The sequence below is a fragment of the Podarcis vaucheri genome, assembly GCF_965113315.1.
Source record: "Podarcis vaucheri genome assembly, chromosome: 15".
NCBI lineage: Eukaryota > Metazoa > Chordata > Lepidosauria > Squamata > Lacertidae > Podarcis > Podarcis vaucheri.
The window spans coordinates 3,280,592-3,305,512 of NC_138753.1; the positions used below are offsets into that span (position 1 = coordinate 3,280,592).

The window sequence follows — 24,921 nt, forward strand, 5'->3', positions numbered from 1 at the left end:
ACCTAGCAGTTCGAAAGCATGTCAAGTGCAAGTAGATAAATAGGTACCGCTCCGGCGGGAAGGTATACAGCGTTTCCGTGCACTGCTTTGGTTTGCCAGAAGCGGCTTAGTCATGCTGGCCACATGGCCTGGAAGCTGTATGCCAGCTCCCTCGGCCAGTAAAGCGAGATGAGCGCCGCAACCCCAGAGTCAGCCACGACTGGACCTAATGGTCAGGGGTCCCTTTACCTTTTACATATAAATAAGATGAGAACTGAGGATCACCTTATCAGCAGCAAGAGGGTCGGCCCTATCATGGGGCAGAGTAATGCAGCCGCCTCAGGTGGCAGATAATGGAGGGACAAGGAACAGCGACAAGATTTTGGAGGGCAGAGATGAATGTGCTGTGTGGCCTGCTTTGAAACCCCTACGACAGCCTGCTGCTCTCAAGGGTGGTAAAGAAGGCTATCCTAACACAATGCTGATGCGACTGCAAAATGTTTTGATCCAGCCCGAGGAAGGAGGCCTGAGCCCATTTCAGAGAGCCCCAAACTGACGTGTGAAATTTGCACCACCATAGGATGTGTGTGGGGTGGCCTCTTCTTTTTAAGGTGGCTTTTAAAAGGAGAGGAGGAATCACAAAACAGGCAGAAAGAATCCCCAACGGAATCCACTATTTCCTTCATCGCATTTGCAACCCACCTTTCCTCTGAGGAGCTGAAGGTGGCGGACGTGGTTCTCCTCTTCATTTTGTCCTCGACGAGCCTGTGAGGGAGTTTGGGCTGAGAGTGAGTGACTGGCCCAAGATCACCAACTGAGCTTCCTGGCTGAGTAGGGGGATTTGAACCCTGGTCTCCCAGGTCCTAGTCCAGCGCGCTAACCACTGCACCACACTGCCTCTCCTGCACCACTCTGTGATATGGCCCTCTGATCAATGTCCCACTCAGGAGGCACCACCCAAGTGCTGTTGGGGGAAATCGGAAGGCTGGACCAGATCGGCCTTTGCCAGTCTGGTGCCCTCCAGTCCATTTGGACCCGGACTCCCGTTTACCTCTGAAACCGCTCCTGCTGCTCCCTCTGCTTCCGGATTTCGGGGAACTGCTTCTCATAATACTCGCGGGTCTTGCTCTCCTTTGCCTTCCGGCGGGGGTTGTTCTCTATGCGGTCTACTTTCTTCTCCCAGGCTTCCATCAGCTGATCGTAACGCTGACAGATTTTCTGCTCCTGGTTAATTCCACACACAGACCCGGCCCCCCCCAATTTCTGGATTAAAAAAAGCTCGCTCTCTCGCACAACGCTAGAATGCCACTGCGTGACACGAAACTGACAAGATGGCGGCTTCGGCAGGGCATACAGACCTGGTTCACAAATACTGCTAAACCATGGTTAGCGTAAACCATCATTAAAACTGAGGCACCTTGGAGCCCATCACTTAAACCTGGGCTTGTCACATCACAGGATAGTTAAAAGCATCAGGGAGAACAGGTGATCCTTGACAGCAGCTCGAATTTTTCGCCGCTGTTCACTCATGGCTCTGTATATTTGGTGATGGCTCCTTGACCATGGTTAAGGAGGAGGTCCGAGTTTGCACGTAATGCTAAGCTATGGTTAATACCAACTAAAGTTTATAAGCCAGATACAAATCCTTGGCTAATGATTAATCTTAAAACAAGCTGACAAACCATAATTAAGGTACTGATCTGGGTTCTCACATAATGCTAAGTCATGGTTTAATATAGTTTAATAATCCACAGTTTAGCATTATGTGCAAACCAGAAATGCACCAAGCCACATAATTTTGCCCTGTTTCAGCTTCACTGGTGCTCAATCAGAGCTCTGTTTCGTTTTTAACAAAGAACACACAAAATCAAATGGTTGGTAATTTCGTGGGCACTTCTCATGTAAAACACACCCTTTTGATGCATCCTAGTGTAGCTAAATTCCATTCATTTTTTATTTCATCGAGTGAGCTAGTATGTCTTAATGTCACAGTTAGCTTATTCACACCCAAATTTAATAGCTTCCATATTTAGGGGCATTTCTCTTACCTGTGGGGCTTGGGGTGCTGAGTTCTGAGCCCAGAAAGGAGAGCCATCTGTAAGGTTTGGGTATTTGCCACCTATGCCCACTTATAGGTAGGTGAATGACGTGTGCTGCGCTTTGTGTATAAAGGACAACTCTCAGCACCGAAACAAATACCCTCGTAACTGATGGATGACAGCGAGTTTTGGGGTGCGTTTTAAGGGGAGGGAAGAGACAGCCTGTGCTAACAACAAGCTAACCGGCCGCTCCCAATAATTTAGGCGCAGGAGGACAAAAACTAAACAAAGAAATAGATCCATACCCTCTGTTTCCTGGCGTGATTCCTTCTCTTGAAAAAGAGGATCAGTTTTTTTCTCATGACTTGGTTCCTAACAAAAAAAGAGAATGAAGGGCATCAGAAGAGAGCCTGGCTGCTGGATCTGGCCAAAGGGGGCCCACTGAGTCCAGCATCCCGTCTTCGCAGTCGCCAACCAGAGGCACACCCTCCCCTGGGAAGCCTGCAAGAGGGACATCCCAATTTGCGGTCCCTAGCCACTAGGATTCAGAGACATCCTGCCTCTAGCTGGATCAGGCCAGTAGCACATCTAGTCCAGCATCCTGTTCTCAAAGTGGCCTGCCAGCAGGATCTGAACACTCTCTCCCACTGCCCTTTCCAGCAACGGGAAATATTCAGAGACAGAGCATAGCCATTGCAGCTAGTAATAATAAAAAAAATAACAAATTTATTTATTTATTTATTTATTTTTATAGTTATTTAGTGGTACCTTGGTTCTCAAATGCCTTGGTACTTGAACAACTTGGAACCCAAACACTGCAAACCTGGAAGGAAGCGTTCTGGTTTGTGAACTTTTTTCAGAAGCCAAATGTGCTCCGTTTTGAGTGTTACGCTTCTGATTGGAGTGTTACGCTGCCGTCTGTATTTTTTTGCTATTAATTTTGCGCTTTTGTTTTTGCTGCTCTTTTTTGTTTTGTTTTTGTGGCTGTGTGGAGCTACTGATGGACTGATTGTGTGACCGCAGTACATTGTTTACTGCTTTCAGTTTATGGATCCATGGCTAAATTTTAAACTTAACATGGTTAAATTCATGTTAAACGGCTGTTTTAGGGACTGTTTTTAAAAGTCTGGAACGGATTCAACTGTTTTTGCATTACTTTCTGTGGGAAAGCACGCCTTGGTTTTGGAACGCTTTGGTTCCGGAATGGATTAAGTTTGAGAACCAAGGTGCCACTGTATTAAAGGAAACAAGAAAGGAATGAAAAGGAAAAGAAAGATTTCTTAAAAAGAGAGAGAAGTGAGTAAAAAGGACTTCTCACTATCCATCTCTCAGTTGCATATACAAGAGTCCAACACTTTTTCAAAGCCACCAGGCTGGGGAACCATCATGTTGGTGGTGATGCGAGGCACTTACGTTTTGATGTTTTCGTGGTACACCTTTGTGTCCGACGGCTGGTTGTAGAGCGGCTGTGGAGTAGGGGGTGGAAAGAAAACAAGGTGTCAGGGAAGTGCCATCAGATCAGGGGTGGGAAACAGAGGGGAAGTTGTGCTACAGGGAGCCTCCGAAAATCTTGCAAAGCAGTTCTTCCGGTGATGAGGAAAACCCCACCTCCGGGGGGGGGGGAGGTGAAAGGACCAGAGGATGCTGGTAGGAGCCTCAACACCGCTCCTGGCAAAGCCGTCCAGGAAGGAAGCACGCCCCTTCCGTCACCCACCTTGCGCAGAAGTCTAAAGAGCAAAGTGGGAAGGAAAAGGCTGGGCATAACAAGACTTTTATGCTGGGGGAGGTCTAGGAAACAAGCACTCCCGGATTCTGCTAGCGATTGAGGCAGACATGAACTTTGGGGTTCTGCACACCCAGAGAGAGGTTTCAATAGTTTTGCACCTAAATGAAACCTTTAAAAGACAGGTGGGAGTCCTGCCTGGTTACTCGTGAGCAACAACCTTTGCCATCTGACACAAGGTAAGAAACACAAGGAATCATGGAACTGTAGCGTCAGGTGGGGTCCAAAGGGTTGTCTGGCCCAACCCCTTGCAAAGCCAGAGCCACAGCACAGAACACATCAGGGCAAGCTCTTTTTTTTGCTTAATAGCAAACCTCACTAAGAGGGCACTTTAAGCACCGCCACGCACGTGCGGCAGGCACAAAGCCAGCACAGCCAGGAACACCCGCCCTAGAAAGCTGGGCTAGGGCGTTCCAGTTCAAAGGAAGTTCACGACCCACCAAAACACTTAGTGCCCTCCCAGATCTGGAGAGCTCCCAACTCACCTGGGAGTCATTCTGGACTCACAGCTGTCCATGGAGGCACAGGTCAATTCTGTGTCCAGGACAGCTGTTTATCAGCTCCATCTGGTACGCAGGCTGAGACCCTGTCTGCCTGCAGACTGTCTCGCCAGAGTGGTGCATGCTCTGGTTATCTCTCGCTTGGACTACTGCAATGCGCTCTTCATGGAGCTATCTTTGAAGGTGACCCGGAAACTACAACTAATCCAAAATGTGGCAGCTAGATTGGTGACTGGGAGCGGCCACCGAGACCACATAACACCTGTCCTGAAAGACCTGCATTGGCTCCCAGTACGTTTCCGAGCACAATTCAAAGTGTTGGTGCTGACCTTTAAAGCCCTAAACGGCCTCGGTCCAGTATATCTGAAGGAGCGTCTCCACCCCCATCGTTCTGCCCGGACACTGAGGTCCAGTGCTGAGGGCCTTCTGGTGGTTCCCTCACTGCGAGAAGCCAAGTTACAGGGAACCAGGCAGAGGGCCTTCTCGGTAGTGGCACCCACCCTGTGGAACACCCTCCCACCAGATGTCAAAGAGAAAAATAACTACCAAACTTTTAGAAGACATCTAAAGGCAGCCCTGTCTAGGGAAGCTTTTAATGTCTAATTGATTATTGTATTTTAGTGTTTTGTTGGAAGCCACCCAGAGTGGCTGGGGAAACCCAGCCAGATGGGCGGGGTATAAATAATAAATTATTTATTATTATTATTATTATTATTATTATTATTATTATTATTATTACTGGGAAGCGGGGCCCAAGAACCTGTGGGGAAAATCCCCACCCCACCCCTTGCTAAAAGCAAGTTTGAGAAAGAGACACACATGGAAAGGCCACAAAAATTACAGGGTTGCTCACCAGTTCGACTTTGGGGCCGAGGCCTTCAAAGATTTTGTGGGCTTCTTCGGCCTTTTTCTGCAAAACCGGGGGGGGGGGAGAAAGGCATCATGGGATGGCCCAGAAAATCAGCAAGGTGATATATATACACCCATGTATGTAGACAGAGATATGTACACACGTTTCAATAAATGGATATAGAGATACACCATAAAAGCAAAGTAAGATCCTAGTCCTCATGGTTCCAAATAAAGGGTTGAAGAAGGAACACAAGAAGCCACCTTGGTCTGAGTCAGGTCCCAGGTTCAGTTCCCACAATTGCCAGGCAAAACTGGGAAAAGGCAAGTCCTGCCTGAGATGCTGGACAGCACCTGCCAATCAATTTAGACGATACCAATCAATGGGCTGATTTGGCAAAAGTATGCCTGGAGAGCTCAGTTGGTTTAGCTCCAAGGTTGCAGTATGGACTCCATGGTTCTAGGACAGGGGTCAGCAAGCTTTTTCAGCAGGGGGCCAGTCCACTGTCCCTCAGACCTTGTTGGGGGCCAGACTATATTTTGATAACCCAGAGATGCATTTTAAATAAAAGCACACATTCTACTCATGTAAAAACACGCTGATTCCCGGACCGTCCGCGGGCCGGATTTAGAAGGCAATTGGGCCGGATCCGGCCCCTAGTTTGCCTACCCATGGTATACACACACACCAGGGGGTTCTACGGATAGGCAGAGGTGTACACACACAGAGAAAGAGGTTTCAATATAAATAGATGGGCTTACACACAGAAAGAGGTTTCTATGGATAGATGTGTATGCAAGTACACAGTTTCAACAGATATGGTAGGTATACACATAGAGTTCTCTGTGGGTTGATAGATGTGGGCACCCACCCACAGATTTTGATAGATATAGATTATGTTTATATGCAGATAAGTTTCTATGGATAGATAGACAGATATGTACACCCACACAGGTTTAAATGGATATAGATAGCTGTCTATAAACAAACACACACACGCTCCCTCCTTCTATCTGTCCCTTATAGCAAGTCATAGCACCGGGGCACTTAAGAGAAAATACACACACACAAACATATAGATACAAACACACACACATATATTAAGGAAACATTTCACACAACATTCTGAGAGCAAAAATATTTTCTATGGAGGGTTGTCCATCCCAAACCCAGTTCCATTTCTGCCCTGGTGGGGGAAGCGTTTCCTATTTTTTTTTATCCCCTGCTCAACCCTGGTTCTTCACAACCGAGAGGCAAAGCTCCCCCTCAATGCTTCAGTGCTAAAATATGTTGTGGTTGTTGTCGTTGATGACGATGATGGAGGGGGAGACGGACATTAAAGGTCTACCACGCCTGAAGGCCCAGGAGGCTGCTTGGATACTTGCACTTGGACCCAGGGGTTTGCTTGGTATCCAAAGAGCTTTGGGATCCGAATTTTAAGGTCTTGCGTCCTGGCCAAAATATCCCTCCCCCAAGACCAGCTGAACTTTCCAGCTGAAACGGAGGTTATTCGCGCTGACCTCGCCTTCCTCTTTGACCGCATTCTTCTCCGTGGAAATGGCTCTCGGTTGCACAACAGGGAGAATAGATAGCTCTCTCTCTCACACACACAAACACACACACACACACACACACACACACACACAGGTTACAGCCAGGCCTGTGTACATTCAGTGTCGCCACCACCATGTTGCATCAGGCAGGAGTTTGGCAACAGACACAGAGCACAGTTCCCACTGCTGTGCTCAAAAGATCAATTAAAGCAGTCAGAGAGGTGGCTGGGTGGAATGTCCGGGGAAGGGGCTTCACAGCCCACCTGCCCCTCAGGAGACTAGCAAATGTGGAATGGATTACGCCAGTGGATCCCACAGTGGGCAGCACAGCTCCCTAGGGGGCGGTGGGATTGCATAGGGGGGGCACTAAGAGGCAATGGGGTGCTTGAGGTTTAAATGCCTCTTGGACTTTAAAAAGCTGGTGTCACTGGACTGAGTATACCAATTTTGATGAATTAATTAAACTAAATAGTTCTAATTGGATTATGAATCAATGTGCAGTTAATTGTGAGTGTTTTGAATTTTATTGTGCTATTATGTTCCTTAGTGGGGAGGCGGGTGGCACTGTGGGTTAAACCACAGAGCCTAGGACTTGCCGATCAGAAGGTTGGCGGTTCGAATCCCAGCGATGGGGTGAGCTCCCGTTGCTCGGCCCCAGCTCCTGCCAACCTAGCAGTTCGAAAGCACGTCAAAGTGCAAGTAGATAAATAGGTACCGCTCCGCCGGGAAGGTAAACGGCGTTTCCATGCACTGCTCTGGTTTGCCAGAAGTGGCTTAGTCCTCCTGGCCACATGACCCGGAAGCTGTATGCCGGCTCCCTCGGCCAATAAAGCGAGAAGAGTGCCACAACCCCGGAGTCGGTCACGACTGGACCTAATGGTCAGGGGTCCCTTTACCTTTTTTTGTTCCTTAGTGGGTCACGCAAACCACTATTTAAATAATGCTTTTTAGGAGGCAGGGAGGGAAAATGGGGGTGAGTTTATGGAACCAAGGGGGTCGTGCATGCAAAAAGTTAGGGAACCACAGGATTACGCTATATCCTGGGATGACAACACACACTTTCCTTGCTCGGAAAGATACCAGAAAAGAGTTGGGCACTGGAGCATCTGGCTGACCGGTGCTTAAAAAGCCTCTGGAATATACCAGGGGTGAGGAACCCATGTCCCTCCCTGCAAATGTAGCCTTCCAGATCCCTGACCAATGGCTGAGCTGGCAGGGGCTGATGGGAGCTGGAGTCCAGCAACAGCTGGAGGACTGCATCTTCCTAAAAGCAAAATTTATCTATCATTCTTATTAGTCTTATTAATGTGAACTGATGGAGGCAAAAGTCCCAACAAATACACCTTTTGACAGTGGTAGCTCGGGTTACAAACTTTTTTTTTTTTTTGGTAAACTTTATTTTTATTTATTTATTTATTTATTTGATTTAAATTCATCATTAATACACATATACAAGCATACAAACATACATTTCATACAATCCTTAAAAATGTTCAAACATACTTACACTCAATCCCACAAATAGTTCCTTTCCCCATCACCATCCACCAACCCTTCACCCCACCTTTGTGTTTGACTTCCAATCTACTCAATTACAATTTCTTTCCAGCTCGGGTTACAAACTTAATTTGTTCCGGACGTCCGTTCTTAACCCGAAACCGTTCTTAACCTAAGGCGCGCTTTCGCTAATGGGGCCTACCACTGCCACTGCCACGCAATTTCCGTTCTCATCCTGGGGCAAAGTTTGTAACCCAAGGTACTTCTTCTGGGTTAGTGGAGTTTGTGACCTGAAGGGTTTGTAACCCGAGGTGTTTGTAACCCGAGGTACCACTGTATTCAGCTCTGAGCGAGCCCAAACTTGTGGAACTCTGGCCACGTGCTTTGCAGACAAGAAGCTTAAAGCCTGCTTCAAAATGTTGCCCTGGAAGCTCTTGCAAAGCTGAACTTGGAATAAAGAAATGACTTCTGCTATATACAGCGGTACCTCGGGTTACAGACGCTTCAGTTTACAGACGCTTCAGGTTACAGACTCCGCTAACCCAGAAATAGTACCTTGGGTTAAGAACTTTGCTTCTGGATGAGAACAGAAATCGCACAGTAGCGGCAGCAGCGGGAGGCCCCATTAGCTAAAGTGGTGCTTCAGGTTAAGACCAGTTTCAGGTTAAGAACGGACCTCCAGAACGAATTAAGTTCTTAACCCGAGGTACCACTGTATACAGGGTGCACTTACTCTTGGGAACTCATGAAGACAACCTCGTTCCATAGAAGAAGAAGAGTTTGGATTTGATATCCCGCCTTTCACTCCCTTTAAGGAGTCTCAAAGCGGCTAACATTCTCCTTTCCCTTCCTCCCCCACAACAAACACTCTGTGAGGTGAGTGGGGCTGAGAGACTTCAGAGAAGTGTGACTGGCCCAAGGTCACCCAGCAGCTGCAGGTGGAGGAGCGGAGACGCGAACCCGGTTCCCCAGATTACGAGACTACCGCTCTTAACCACTACACCACACTGGCTCTGGCCAGTGGCTCTCGCCATAGAAAACAAGGCATTCTCTGGTGCAGCACGAAACCCACTAGCCTAGCAAAAGCAGGAGTGCCACATAGCCCCAACAACAAACTGGTTTGTTAGGGATCCTGGCTTGCTAGGGAGCAGTGGCTGCCAAAGAGGCACCACTCCCCACTCACAGACCCCCTCCTCATACGTATGAGGTTTGCCTTTCTCTCCCTTGAAAAGCACATAGAGCTGAAGGAGGAAGTTGGAAGAGCGGCTCTCTTTCCCACTTCCTCTTTCTGCTCTACGTGCTTTCAAAAGTTTGGGTTAATTCTACTGGACCAGGCTTTGGGAAAGCAAAGTGTGTTTTTGCGCCCACATTCTCTCTTTCCATCTCTCAGAGGGAGGGAAGAGGTGGAGCCAGAGGGGGTGGGGCTCAAAAATCCAAGCCATGAGCCTAAAAAGACCAGCAACAACCCTCACTTCTGGGTTCAGACATTAATAGGAACTGGCGGCTTCCGGGTTCGCTCATCCCAGGGAAGGTGCAAACAATTGGCATGCGCAATGAAACCGCACTAGGCGACCAACCCCAGCTCATCACAACATGCAAACCGGGAATCCTCTCTCTCGCAGGCACAAGTAAGAACTGGTGCCCGGTACAAATCCCTGCATCAAATATAAAAGAGGCTTTGAAAAGGGGGGTGGGAGAAGCAAGTGTTACCCGATTCTCATCATAAATAATCTGGACGATGCTGCGGTGCTTCTGTTCCACAGGGGGAGGGGAGACGGGTCTCTCCGGCTCAGGGGGCTTTGCAGATTCTTCCTCGAGTTGTTGCTAGGAGACAAATAAAGCGAGGGGGGGAGAGAGAATCAGCCATCTGTACCAAGGTCCTTGCTCTCACCGGGAATGAGTCACCAGAGAGGGAGGGAAAGCCAGCCTCTGAATCAACAGTTTGCTGCAAGGTGCAAATTTGTAAAGGTAGGAACAAGGCACAAAGAGATTGCAGAGCCACCAGGCTGTGCCAGTCACAAGGCTGCAGAGTATTTTTGCTTCTGAACTTAAAAAAAAAGAGAGACAATAATAATAATAATAATAATAATAATAATAATAATAATAATAATAATAATAATAATAATTTATTATTTATACCCTGCCCATCTGGCTGGGTTTCCCCAGCCACTCTGGGCGGCTTACAAAAAAATATTAAAATACTGTAATACATCAAACATTAAAAGCTTCCCTAAACAGGGCTGCCTTTAGATGTCTTCTAAAAGTTTGGTAGTTATTTTTCTCTTTGACATCTGGTGGGAGGGCATTCCACAGGGCAGGTGCCACTACCAAGAAGGCCCTCTGCCTGGTTCCCTGTAACTTGGCTTCTCGCAGCGAGGGAACCGCCAGAAGGCCCTCAGCACTGGACCTCAGTGCCCGGGCAGAACAATGGAGGTGGAGACACTCCTTCAGGTATACTGGACCGAGGCCGTTTAGGGCTTTAAAGGTCAGCACCAACACTTTGAATTGTGCTCGGAAACGTACTGGGAGCCAGTGTAGGTCTTTCAAGACCGGGGTTATGTGGTCTCGGCGGCCGCTCCCAGTCACCAATCTAGCTGCCACATTTGGGATTAGTTGTAGTTTCCGGGTCACCTTCAAAGGTAGCCCCACATAGAGCACATTGCAGTAGTCCAAGCGAGAGATAACCAAAGCATGCACCATTCTGGCGAGACAGTGTGCAGGCAGATAGGGTCTCAGCCTGCGTACGAGATGGAGCTGATAAACAGCTGTCCTGGACACAGAATTGACCTGTGCCTCCATGGACAGCTGTGAGTCCAAAATGACTCCCAGGCTGCGCACCTGGTCCTTCGGGGATCCTGCAGAGGGAGACTAAAAAGTCTACACCAGGGGAAAACTGGGTTTGGTAAACCAGGGGTGAAGCAAACAATCAGATGCTTTGCTTTGCCTACTCCATGAGTCACCGATGTGGAACCCTCCTGCTGTTGTTGGGACTCCAGCACCCATCTGTCCCTGACCACTGACCGGGGCACGCTGGCTGGGGCTGATGGGAATTGGGGTCCAAAGGCAGCAGGAAAGCCACAGAGATTCTCCAGCCCCCGGTGTGGAAAAGAACATGTTAATGTTTATCAAACTTGTGTCTCCAGTTGTTAGCTGTTGTTGGACTACAACTCCCATCATCCCTAGCTAGCAGGACCAGGGGGCAGTGATGATGGGAGTTGTAGTCCAACAACAGCTGGAGACCCAAGTTTGGGAAACTCTCTAGCATCTCCTGTTAGAACAGGGAGAGGAACGCAGAAAGCTACCTTATCCTGAATTAGACCACTGGTCCGTCTAGCACAGTACTGTCAACGCTGGAATTACTTCTTTTAAAACAATTTTTAGGTTGAGTTTCATTTAAAGTTTGCTTTTTTGTCAGTATTTTTTAAACAAACTTTTATATTGCTTTTCTGCAAAAGACCACTTGCGGTTTGCGACGGTTAAACGGCATATAAATATACGATTACAATTAAACTTCATTTAACTCCCGGGAAGACTCTCGAAGTGGCATCACAATGCATACAAAACTTGTCTATTTACGGGACCGCCTCTCCTGGTAAGCCCCGCAGAGGACCTTAAGGTCCATGAATAATCATAGTTTAGAGGTCCCAGGCCCTAAGGAAGTCAGACTATCCTCCCCCAGGGCCAGGGCCTTCTCAGTGATGGCTCCGACCTGGTGGAATGCTCTGTCCCATGAGACCAGGGCCCTGCAGGATTTAACCTCCTTTCGTATGGCCTGCAAGACAGAGCTATTCCACCTGGCTTTCAATTTGAACTTAGCCTGATCTTTTATTCCCCTTCCTTCCTTCCCTCCCTCTCCCCTTTTTATGAGGATTACCCGCTCTGGGATCCCACAGCTAATTCTCCCCTGGTCTCCTTGCTGGCCCAAATAGGACTAATTTAGCCAGCTAGCCCTGGTGATCATCTAATGTTTATTGGATGGATTTCCCCCCTAAATTGATTTTTGCATTCTGAATTTATTGTTATTCACGTTTTATGCTGTATTTTATGCTGGTTTTTTTGTTGCATCAATTAAGTGTTTCAAATTTGTTGTTAACCTCCCTGAGCCCGGTTTTCTGACACAGGAAGGGTGGGGTATAAATAAAAATATATCATCATCATCATCATCTAAGACAAATAAATAGACACCCTTCTGCTGGCTCCGGGGTGGCTAGCCTGCAGTCCCCTCCAGATGTTGCCCATCATCCCTGGGAGCTTGATGGGAAGGTTGGAGCCCAAGAACATCTGGAGGACCACAACATCTAGAGGCTCACAGATGTTCCCCACACCTGCTCTACAGCCAGATCCCTGGTTTGAGCAACCTTTTGTTGATTCAGCCAGATCCCATCAACAGGAATGGCAGCCCCATCCTCTGCTACCCCACCCCTGCCCACCTGCTCTGCCTCCGCCCACCTGCAACCTACCTGCAGCATCCCCTCCTCCTCGGCCAAAGGCTTCCCTGCCCCCCATCCCATCTCTTCTCTGCCAAGAGACTTCCACACACACATTCCTAATCCAGCAGGCCTGGAGGTGGGTGCGATCCCCACGACCTGCTCCGGAGCGACTCACTTGCTTCTTCTTCAGCTTCAGGATCTGCTGTTCCACTTTGGCGATCTCCCGGTCCACCCGGTCCATGCTCTGGATCAGCTCCTCCTTTGACAGCTTGGATGGAGACGCATTTTGGTCATCTCCGCAGGGCTGGCCTGAGAGCGGCGATGGCGGCCCGTCATGCTTGCCTCCAAAAGCTGACTCCTGGGGGGGAAAGAGAAATATATTTGTTTTGTTTTGTTTTGTTTTGTCAAATTTATATACCGCCCTTCATCCAAAGATCCTCAGGGCAGTTTACGAGATAAAAATACAGGATAAAAACAAACAAACAAATAGTTACCATTTTTTTAAAATAAAAAAACTCCCCGCCCTTCCACAAACACATTTGATTTTTTTTATATAAATATTTTATTAAGTTTTCACAATAAGAGACAAAGAAAATACAAAATCACAAAAAGACAATACAATACAAAAATACAAACATTAAACACATCAAAAGAAAAAAGAGATAAAAACACATATAATAACAAAAAACAAAAATTCCCTCTTTCTTAATTTCTCATCTTCAATTAGCTTATTTTCCGGACTTCCTCACGTCTCCCGTTCTTGTATCCCTTTTTAAAAATTAATTCAGCAAATTCATATCCTCTTCCACAAACATATTTGAAAGGCCGTAGAATATTAATCAAACAAAAGCCTGGTTAAAAAGGAAAGTTTTTCCCTGGTGCCTAAAGATATGTAATGAAGGCGCCAGGTGAAGGTCCCTGGGGAGAGCATTCCGCAAACAGGGAGCCACTGCAGAAAAGGCCCCGTTCTCGTGTTGCCACCCTTCTTGCAGAGGAGGCAAACAAAGAAAGGCCTCAGATGATGATCAGAGAGTCCAGGTCGGTTCGTACAGATAGAGGCAGTCCCTGAAATATGGCAGTCCTGAGCCGTTTAAGGCTTTATAGGTTAAAACCTGCACTTTGCATTGGGCCCGGAAGCTAACTGGCAGTGAATGCAGTCGGGCCAGGATCGGTGTAATATGTGCAAACCGTCTTGCTTCAGAGAGCAACCCGGCCGCTGAATACTGCACCAGCTGAAGGGCCCTAGCCCTGAGCCACGACCAATGCCCTTCAGTGTCCCAAGTTTACAGCAGTGACTTAGCAAGGAAGGGCCATTGCTCAGGAGTAGAACCCTGCCTCATGTGCAGAAAGCCGTATGCTCAATCCTTGGCATCTCCAGGTAGGCCTGAGAAAATACTCCCCCCATGAAAACCTGGAAAGCCGCAGCCAGTCAGTGCAGACAATACTGAAATAAATGGACCAATGGTATGACTTGGTGTAACACAGCTTCCTATGTTCCTGTGAGACTCCTTGGGCAGAGGAGCTCTGAGCTTCCTAGAGCTGGCTCCCCTTGTCACTGCCTCTGGTGCCACCTACTGTTGGGCTCCCTGACTCCGGCCCTACCAGTCCAAAAGGACACCAGGCACCGCTGTACAGCCGATGCCTCAAACCAGGCAAAAAGGCAGGACTTGGCGGCGGCCTCTCCCCAGCCGACATTACCTTCTTCAAGTCTGACGAACGCAGCCCATCCTGCAGCTGGTGGGACAGCGGCAGGACCGTTGCGGCGCTGACCCGCTGGTAGTGGGAGTCGGAAACCTGGTCCAAGCGCGGCCTCTTCGAATCCAGCGCATCATGATCAGCTTGCGACGAGCCGGGGTGGAACTGGGCCTCGTACCCAGATCTTCTTTCCTGGGGCCTGAGAGGCAGAGGAAATAAATGGAATGGCATACCCACCAGCTGCCCGAGGGAGTATTCCAATTTACTTAGTAAACCACAGCCCCGTTTTTGCACATCTGGGGCGGGCGGGGGTGTTTTCACAGCATCGCAGAGTCGGAAGGGATATTAAGAGGTCGCTGCGTCCAATCCCCTGCTCAATGTGGGGATCTTCAATGCTGGAAGCAGAGGCAACACCCCTGGCGAGGGGCCGCCCAGTCTCTGCTGAAATATCGCTGACGCGCCAAAACATGGAAGAGCCTTTAATCCGGCGTGTTTAAGCATCCGTCCGTCAGCAGTTCCAGAGGGGAGGTTCCAAAATAAAATCCCCTATTATGAACGCAAATGCCCCCGTGAACCTGGAGAGGCAGAACTGACAGCTCATGTTCTTACGTACTGCTCCTTTTATTAAGTTTAATAATAATAATAAATTTTATTTATACCCTGCCCTCCCCGGCCAGAGCTGGGCTCAGGGCAGCTAACACCAGTAAAATTACAGTAAAAACATAATGGGGGGAACCCAATTTAAAATGCAGGTTAAAATGCAGTTTAAAATGCAGCCACATTTTAAAAGTAGCCCATAGATCAAAACCATAAGGGGAGGGAAACATAAGGGTCAGACTGAGTCCAAACCAAAGGCCAGGCGGAACAGCTCCGTCTTGCAGGCCCTGCGGAAAGATGTCAAATCCCGCAGGGCTTTAGTCTCTTGTGACAGAGCGTTCCACCACGTCGGGGCCAGTGCTGAAAAGGCCCTGGCCCTAGTTGAAACCAATCTAACCAATCTAAGGGTTGTTTTTTTTTACTTTGGAAAAAGGATTATTCGGAAACCTGCAACAGGGCTGGTGAGCAGATTGGAGTGATTGAGTTGGTGCATATAGGGAAAGGTGACAGGATCAGGTAACAGTAGGTCAGAGATCGAGGGCACCCTACCTGTCGGAGCCAGGGTGATATTCAGTCAGCAAAGAGGGCCGCCTCCGAAGCTGCTGCTGCTGCTGCTGCTGGAGGAGCTGGGTGGCCTGACTGACTTCCAAGTGAGAAGGGCGGAAGTCAGGAACAGCAAACTCCTACAAGATAAAAAGTGGGGGGGGGCAGGTTATTTTGTCAGTATTTTTTTAAAAGAAACAATGAACAGCTCCAACCTAGGAGAAAGAATAATAGAATTGCAGAGTGCCCGGGAGCAGTGCCTTCTAGGGCAGCCTACCCCAAGCTGGCACTGCCCAGATGTCATTTATTTTTATTTTATTTTGTATACTACCTTTTACTCCAAGGAGCTCCAGCTAGCATACGTAGCTCTCATAGCTGTCAACTTTCAGATTTGAAAATAAAGGATCAGCAGCCTCACCTGCCCCAGGGACAGTCTACGGGATATCTAACAATCCGGGATAGCAGCAGGAAGCAGCAGGAAACAGAGCTGGAATAAGGGAATTTCCCACAAAAAAAGGGAAGGTTGACAGCTATGGTAGCTCTGCCCCTCCCCCCCCCCATTCCCATTTCCATTCCCTCCCCCCCATTCCTAGGTTAGGCTGAGAGTCAGTGACTGGCCCAAGGTCAAGCCCAGTGAGCTTCATGGCTGAGTGGGAATTCGAACCCCGCTCTATCAGGCCACAGTACAGCATTCTTAACCGTTAACGCCCATCAGCCCCTGGCTGCAATGGCCCATGTTTGGGGTGTCTGTGATGGGGCTTTGGTCACAACAGCGTCCGGAAAAGGCGCCGGGGAACGTTTGGCCCTCCAGAAGTTGCTGAGCAACCTCCATTCTCCCTGGCCACTGGCTATCACAGTCTCTGGGGATGATGGGAGTTGTAGTCCAGCAACCTCTGGGGGGAGCCCAAAGTTCCCATGCTTAGAACATCTAGACGGGAAGTGGGGCTTGTATCATCAGCTCCGCCAAAGTGACCTCCTGCCCCTGAACTGCTACCGTTCCAGCCACTCATTGTAAGAACTACAATTTTACTTTAAGAAATTGCCTTTGCTTTCCCCCTCTTCTGCCCCCATCCCTGTTTTCTTTCTTTGCCGAGTTTTTTAGATCATAAAGCCTAAAGGCAGGGACTGTCTGGTTTTATTTGATGGTACATAAGCTGCTCTGGAAGCCTCTGGCCGGATCCTGCAGGGTTCCTCTAATGTACTTACAACTCAGGGTTGGCACGCCAGCCACCTGCCTGGTCAAACATTGACAACTGACCAGCTATTCTGCTCTCAAGGTTGAAGAATCGATCAGCCCCAACCGGGAAGAACCTTTCGTTTCTTTTGGAAGGAGGAGGAGGAGAAGGAAGAGGAGGAGGAGGAAGGGACATACTTTGCTCCTCTTGTAACACAGCCACAGAGGTTCACGTGAGCTGCTAAGAACTGGGCCTGCCGCAACCCACGCCTCTAGCTGCCTGGTCCGAGGGTTGGCACAGTGGTCAACTGGCTGCTCAAATATTGACAGTTACTTGAGGATGGTTTTTCGAAGGAGCCACAAGGCTGGCAACAATTAAGGAACCGGCCTCCTTAGGACAACCGCTTTCAAAAAAGCTGAAGCATTGGTGGGTCGTTGATTTTCAAATGACCCGTGTTTCCTTTGCTTCAATTTACTTTCTCTCTCTCTCTCTCTCTCTCTCTCTCACACACACACACACACACACAAACGCATATATATACCATACTTTTCCATGTATAAGACGAAGTTTACTCTAAAATAATGTTAAAAATGAGGCTGCATTTTAATGTTTCAATATTTAAATGTTGTATTATAATCTTGTTTTTAAGTTGTATTCATTCAACTTGTTTTTATTATTGCTTGTTAGCCGCCCTGAGCCCGGCCTTGGCTGGGGAGGGCGGGGTATAAATAAAAATTATTATTCTTATTATTAAAAATTGGGGGTCGTCTTATACACAGATAGTGCAGAGGGGGGATGGGCTATTGGTTGCAGCCGCGAGCATGTTATACACGGAAAAATACGGTACACACACACACACAATTAAATTTTCTGTTTTACAATTTGAAATACTCATTTAAACATCCTTAAAATATCAGTGACTTCCCTTCCTCTCTTTCCATGGTTCATTTTGCATATCATAAATCCCTGAATATTTTACAGAAACTAAACCATTCAGTATTCCATTCTTACATCCATCAAAACTTACTTACACTGTTGAATTTATCTTAATGCTGCCAATGTTTTCAAGTGTACACCATTTCCCCCCGTGTATTCAATAAACGTTTATCCATTTACTTTGTAGACTGTCTGCTCCTCCAGCCTCTCCTGACCGGTCATCATCATGATAACTACTCTTGTCATGCATCTTCCTGAGCTCAGGGACGGGAAACCATTGGCTTAAATTATTCTAATGAAGGTAACAATAAATACTACTGGCTGTAGCTTTGCATACAGACGTTCCCATGTTTGATCCCCAATGGCACCTTCGGGGGGGGGCTGTAAATGTCCCCTTAGAGCAGGGGCCAGCAAACTTTTTCAGCAGGGGGCTGGTCCACTGCCCCTCAGACCTTGTGGGGGGCCGGACTATATTTTGAAAAAATAAATAAATGAACGAATTCCTATGCCCCACAAATAACCCAGAGATGCGTTTTAAATAAAAGGGCACATTCTACTCATGTAAAAATACGCTGATTCCCGGACTGTCCACAGGCCAGATTTAGAAGATGATTGGGCCAGATACGGCCCCCGGAACTTAGTTTGCCTACCCATCCCCTTTCTCAACCTGTGGGTCCCCCAGATGTTGTTGAACTACATCTCTCATCACCCCTAGCTAGCAGGGCCAGAGCTCAGGGATGATGGGAGTTGTAGTCCAACAATAGCTGGGGACCCACATGTTGAGAACTGTTACCCCAGAGAGCTGCTGCCGGCCAGTGTTGACAATACTGAGCTGAATGGAACAGTGGTCTGACTCAGGGTAAGGCAGCTTCCTGTGTTCCTGAATAAGAACATAGGGAGAGGCTGCTGGATCAGGCCCACGGCCCCTCTAGTCTAGCATCCTGGTCTCACAGCAGCCCCAAGAAGAAACCCACAAGTAGGAGCCAAGAACAAGAGCCCTTTCGCCTCTTGTGGTTTCCAGCAACCAAGAAGAATTGCTTTCAACAGTGGAGGAAGTACACAACCATTGTGGCCAGCAGCCATGGAGAGCCCTCCGGCGCCTGGGGAGCGTGCCCTCCCCCCTCGCCTCCCCCCTTGCCTGCTGGTGTCGGCCGCCGGGGAATGTGTACTGGACCGAATGCGTCTGGTAGCGCCCTTGTTCTGCGCTGAACGCTCCTTGGCTAGGAGGGTAGCCCGAGCTTGACATTCTGGGAGGAGGGCTCCTCGCCGCAATGCGAGATCAAGGCCGGCGAGCAATCGTGTTTCCGGGAAAGAGTCTGTTAAAAAAGAGGAGGGGGGAGAGAGAAAGAAATGGTAAGAAGGGGATAAGGGTTCATCAAGAAAGACCTGGTTATGTTTAGAATGATACCGCATAGGGAAATGTTCCCTGATACCAAGATGAGGGATTCTATGGAATGCAGATAGAGAGAATTGATAAGAATAATGATCTGTTGTGATCTTGACGGAAGCGTACAATAGATGAGCCTTCTTGTGTTTTGGCTCATCTTCCTCTTTTTCCCCCTTTTTTTCCTCCTTCCTTTCTTTCTTTCTTTCTTTCTTTCTTTCTCTTTCTTTCTTTCTTTTCCCCCTCCTCCTCCTCCTTTCCCTTTTTTCTTTTTTCTTTCCCATAATGGCTTATGTTCTATGCCATGTACTGTGATATTTTTTGTAGTTTTGTAGCTTTTTTCATTGTTATTATTATTAAGGAATTTCTTTCGTAATTTTGGTTGTCTATATTTATCTGTATTTGTTTAAAGCAAAATTAAAGTATTAAAAAGAAGAAATGGTAAGAAGCTGCCGAAACCCCACGCCATCACCTGTCACCATCGCAGTTCACTTTGGCGCAGCTGTGAGCGACGGTAAAAATATGCTAGCAGGTTGGCATGGTGGCCAAAAGTGACGTACGTCAAATATCAGAGCAGAGGGAAAAGTGGGTGTCAGGCTCATCCGACCTGCTTTGGGACTGACTGACTGACTGACTGACTGACTTATTTATCATTAATTTGTTAACAGCAGAAAAAGTGCAAACATAAAAAACACACAAAAGAAACCAAGCATCAAAATTTTAAACTGTAAAGCGTCATGGCCAGCAAGGAGAAAAGTAAAAATTTGCAGAGCAGCTCCAAAGGGATAGTAAAATATTAACTCATGCAAAGATTCCCTTTGCAAATAGTAAAGATTTATAAAAATGAAAGTATTCGCCAGCCAGTTCCATTTTTATTGTGAACGAAGGTTCTATACATTTGCATATACTGATGGCACTGAGTGACCATGCGCCTTGATATTTGTAAAATAAATTTGGGATTTTAACATTATTCTTATACAATTATTCTTATATAAGCTCAAAGCAGAGCTACATGCAACACACAAACAAACTTACACAATTACACTTCAACAGTTCAGCATTCCAACCAGAGAACATTCATTTTCTGTGCCATAACCGAACTGAGCTCATGGTTGCTTTTGCAATTAAAGTCTGCTACTTGTCTAGTTAGGTAAAGGTAAAGGGGCCCCTGGCCATTAGGTCCAGTCGTGACCGACTCTGGGGTTGAGGCGCTCATCTCGCTTTAATGGCCGAGGGAGCCGATGTACAGCTTCTGGGTCATGTAGCCAGCAGGACTAAGCTGCTTCTGGCGAACCAGAGCAGCGCATGGAAACGCTGTTTACCTTCCCGCCAGAGTGGTACCTATTTATCTACTTGCACTTTGACGTGCTTTCAAACTGCTAGGTTGGCAGGAGCAGGGACCGAGCAACGGGAGCTCACCCCATCGCAGGGATTTGAGCCGCCGACCTTCTGATCGGCAAGCCCCAGGCTCTGTGGTTTAACCTACAGCGCCACCCACATCCACTTGTCTAGTTATTTGTATTTTATTTATTATTTCAATAATCAACTTTCAATAATCACTTTCCACCATCTGGGTCTCAAAGCAGCTTACAACACTAAAAAAATACAGCATGAAAAACTGAAGACATAAATTAAACCTCAGAAATTTGAAACTGGGAACATTTCAACACGGCCTCCTCACCCAGGATAGCCATGGTCAGCCAGTACTCAGCTAGGGGGATCAGTGAGTCGCTTGGCGTATAATACAGCTCCCTAGGTTCCCCCACATATAATCACTCCCAGGAGCTACACTGAGTGTTCGAAGATTTGGGACGGAGAAGATTTTTGCGGAGCATGTGGTTAAACTGTGGAACTCCCTGCCACAGGAGCACCAACATGGATGGTTTCAAAAGGGGACTAGACAAATCCAGAGGGGAAAAGGCTCCTGATGGCTCACAGCCACAATGGCTACACTCTGCTTCCACGGATAGAGAATAATAATAATAATAATAATAATAATAAACAAATAAATAAATTTTATTTATACCCCGCCCTCCCCAGCCAAGACCGGGCTCAGGACGGCTAACAACCAATAATAAAAACAAGTTGATTGAAATACAACTTTAAAAACAAGATTAAAATACAACATTGAAACATGAAAATGCAGCCTCATCACAGGAGGAGAAAGGAAAAAAAGAGAAAGAGGGGGAGGGAGTCAAATTGATTATAAGCCAAAGGCCAGGCGGAACAACTCTGTCTTACAGGCCCTGCGGAAAGAAATCAGATCCTGAGCAGTGCACGGAAACGCCATTTACCTTCCCGCCAGAGCGGTACCTATTTATCTACTTGCACTTTGACATGCTTTCAAACTGCTAGGTTGGCAGGAGCAGGGACCGAGCAACGGGAGCTCACCCCGTCACGGGGATTTGAACCGCCGACCTTCTGATCAGCAAGCCCTAGGCTCTGTGGTTTAACCCACAGCGCCACCTGTGTCCCTCCGTCTTGATCTACAGGGTGGCAATTTCAAAAGTCTTTATAAGGCTTTGCGTGCCATTTTTCTGGGTTCCTCCTCCTCTCCTGCAGGTGAGGGGAGCACCCTGTTGCAACAGATCAATAAAGATCAGGCTTACTAGCTGCTTTGCTTCTCAATATTCTCTGGTGGGCCTCTGCTATTTTCTCCTACCAATAGGGAACCTACGTAAGGACTCTATATGGGCTCTTGGATACCCCATAAGGGAAAAGGGCAATTTTTGTTTGCAACACCGCCCATCCCTGGGAAAGGGTTTGCAAAGCGCCATTCTGCAATGCAGCTGCAGCCCTGCAGCAACACACCTCCATCTCTGACCCAAGCCTGCCACCAGTGGCGTCAGTGCAGGAGGCCGGCCACCCACGTTACTGAGTCATAACGCCGGATGACTCATACAAGCCAAATCATGCTTTCCTAACCTGACCTCCCAATCTCAATCTCTCTCATACACACACACACACACACACACACACACACACACACACCCTTACATTTAAAGCACATAGCTCCCCCCGAAGAATCCTGGGAGATGCAGTTGACTCCTCAAAGGAATGCAATTCCCAGCACTCTTAATAAACTACAGTTCCCAGGATTCTTTGGGGGTAGTCAGGCTGTAGTGAAGTTGGGAAATCTTTGTGCGTTGAAACTTTGGTTCATACAGGAGCGAAGCATTGTGGGAGGGTTAAAACTGTGGAATCCTGGGGAATGCATGTCTGCTTCTTTAATTGTAAAACTCTCTGTCTTTGGAGGTGTGAATCAAATTGCCTCCTCTCTGGGCAGGAAGAAGTTGTTATCTGATTTGTAAATTCAGGCAGCGGGGAGTCACGCAAAGCGCCAGGTAGAGTCTGGGAATGAAGGGGGAGTCTTTGATCCTCAAGGTCCAGGAGACTAAACAGAGTTCAGCTGTCCTAAGTCTCCTGGCAATCAAGAGTTATTGTCTTCGCATACAGCCACTGGCAAATCGGTAATTAATCTAAAGACCTGATTGGTCCCTAAACTGTCCAGCTGTCCTAAGTCTCCTGGCAATCAAGAGTTATTGTCTTCGCATACAGCCACTGGCAAATTGGTAATTAATCTAAAGACCTGATTGGTCCCTAAACCCTTTCTCCAGGAATAAAGGTTTGGGGGAATTGAGATGCAAATTGCAGACTATCTTGCCATGCAAATCCTCAAAGCTAAACCAGCGCCTGGCCACTTCGGACACCTAATGGTTACACCAGTTGGATTTCTGTCTGCATGACCGTACAGTGACACAGAATTGGGCAACCCGGTAAATATCAAAAGGGGATTTTCCTCCTTGGACTTTTATCAACGGCTGGCCCAGGAAAGAAGGTGGTGGCAGCTTTCTACTCTTTGGGCTTGTGCCTCAAAGCTCCTTGTGTCCTATCCCTCTCCCTGCTAGTTCCTGCTGGAGTTTGGAGGACAGGTAAGGGGGGGATAGTGGCCCATGAACCAGTGGCGTAGCGTGGGGGGTGCCAGGGGTGCCGGCCGCACCGGGCGCAACATTTGGGGGGGCGCGTTTGGCCGGCCCTCCTCGAGGAAGCAGGAACCCCACTGTCCTCGGACCTCCTCCGAAGCCTGGCGGTGGGGCGGAGAGACCTTCTCCCCGCGCCAGCTTTCGGATGGCTGTCCTGAAGACTTGTGGTGGGAGCAGTGGCGTAGCGTGGGGGTGCAGGGGGGGCTGCTGCACCTGGCGCAACATCTGGGGGGGCGCGGAAGAGACTCGAGTGCTAAAATCCACGGGTTAGGGGGCGCAAATTACTTGCCTTGCCCCAGGTTAGGGGGCGCAAATTACTTGCCTTGCCCCGGGTGCTGAGAACCCACGCTACGCCACTGCCATGAACCACGACTCAGGTGCTTTCAATGTGCTCTGTGTCTATGCAGCCAGGCACACGACTGAGCAGGTAGATCATCATGAAGCCTTATGCAGAAATACCCCTCTTGCCTGGCAAGTGGATCAGGACCTGGACAAACCTCTGGATTTTTGCACCTCCTTCTAAATGGTGCTACCCAGCGCTCAGGGTCAGAAGGTACATTCTGGGCATGTATTTTGAGGGACTGCACACATTTATAAAGAGGTTTCGGGAAGGATGCGCTCGAGGACCGTCAGAAAACTTTAGAAGAAATTGTCCAGAAACTAAATGCTATTGGGAAGGGGTGCAAAGGTGTCCCTGGAGTGGGAAAGCTGCCCCCTCCGGCTTGCTTAAGCAGGTAAGCAGAAGAGCTTATTTATTGCATTTATAGCCCACCTGTTTCTCCAAGGAGTCCATGATTCACACACCTCTCCCAAGCTCAGTTAATCCTGACGACCACCCTGTGAGGCAGGGGAAGAGGCTGCGACTGACTGCAAGGTCACCCTGTGATTTAAACCCTGATCTCTCCAACACTCTTAACCCCTGAATCCCACTGGCTTCCTACAGTTCTTCTGTTGTGGGGCAGCTCTATAAATTAAGTTGGTCAATAAATATGGGGAAAGCAAAATGTCCCTTAGAGAAGGCTCTAGAAATAGAAATCATAGAAATGAATAACAATTACAGTGGTACCTCGGGTTAAGTACTTAATTCGTTCCGGAAGTCTGTACTTAACCTGAAACTGCTCTTAACCTGAAGCACCACTTTAGCTAATGGGGCCTCCTGCTGCCGCCGCGCCGCCAAAGCCCGATTTCTGTTCTTATCCTGAAGCAAAGTTCTTAACCTGAAGCACTATTTCTGGCTTAGTAGAGTGTGTAACCTGAAGCGTATGTAACCCGAGATACCACTGTAATAATAATAATGGAAAAGATGGCTCCTATACATTCCATTGTGGCGATCGTAACTTAGTTTTAAGGTGCCGTTGTGGCAATTAGCTTACACGTCTGTGTTTCTAACACTGCCTTCAGGAGCCTCAAGACTTTTCTATTTTATTATTATTATTATATGCTGGCTCCTGCCTTTCCTGCCCCCGTCACTCCAACCTCAAACTTGCGTGGCCGTGTAGATTTCAGGCTAACGTGGCACGTGTTTGAGGCTTCCACAACCACTGCGCTGCTCTGCAGACAGTCGACATAGGCAGGAAAGCGGGGAGGTGTTCTGTGTGATTACAGAAGCAGCACTTCAAGACTCATCTCAGGTCACAGAATCCCAGAACTGAAGTTGGAAGGGACCCTGAGGCTCATCTATTCCAACCCCTGCAAGGCAGGAATATGCAGCTCTCCCAAACAGGGATGAAACTTGCAAAAAAACAAAACCAAAACCAACCCATTTTTATTTATACTTTTCATTTTACAACAAACACAAGACATAAATTTAAATTATTCCACATCGTATTTCAACTCTCCTCCCTCCCCCCCCCCCGCTTTCTGAGGTTTCTTACACATGTACTGCTTTTTTACTGCATTTCCAAATTATCCCTAACTATTATTTATCCCAAATATTCAGTCTAAGTTTTCTGTCACTATGCATTTTTTACTTTAATC

At 47.8% G+C, this 24,921-nt stretch overlaps 1 protein-coding gene across 3 annotated transcripts in view; it reads right to left on the bottom strand.

The window, feature by feature from the left end:
* NCOR1 (nuclear receptor corepressor 1) overlaps window positions 1-24,921 on the bottom strand; it is a 109,221-nt gene that overhangs the window by 70,024 nt on the left and 14,276 nt on the right. For all 3 annotated transcript variants that reach the window (XM_082201628.1, XM_082201629.1, XM_082201627.1), the window contains exons 2-11: window positions 18,716-18,893; window positions 15,473-15,606; window positions 14,330-14,525; window positions 12,807-12,989; window positions 9,912-10,025; window positions 5,155-5,211; window positions 3,432-3,484; window positions 2,324-2,390; window positions 1,031-1,203; window positions 682-744 (exon numbers count right to left, since the gene is read on the bottom strand). In XM_082201628.1, coding sequence (XP_082057754.1) covers window positions 682-744; window positions 1,031-1,203; window positions 2,324-2,390; window positions 3,432-3,484; window positions 5,155-5,211; window positions 9,912-10,025; window positions 12,807-12,989; window positions 14,330-14,525; window positions 15,473-15,606; window positions 18,716-18,823 — 1,148 coding nt within the window. In that variant the 5' untranslated portion in view covers window positions 18,824-18,893. The remainder of the gene's footprint in view (window positions 1-681; window positions 745-1,030; window positions 1,204-2,323; window positions 2,391-3,431; window positions 3,485-5,154; window positions 5,212-9,911; window positions 10,026-12,806; window positions 12,990-14,329; window positions 14,526-15,472; window positions 15,607-18,715; window positions 18,894-24,921) is intronic.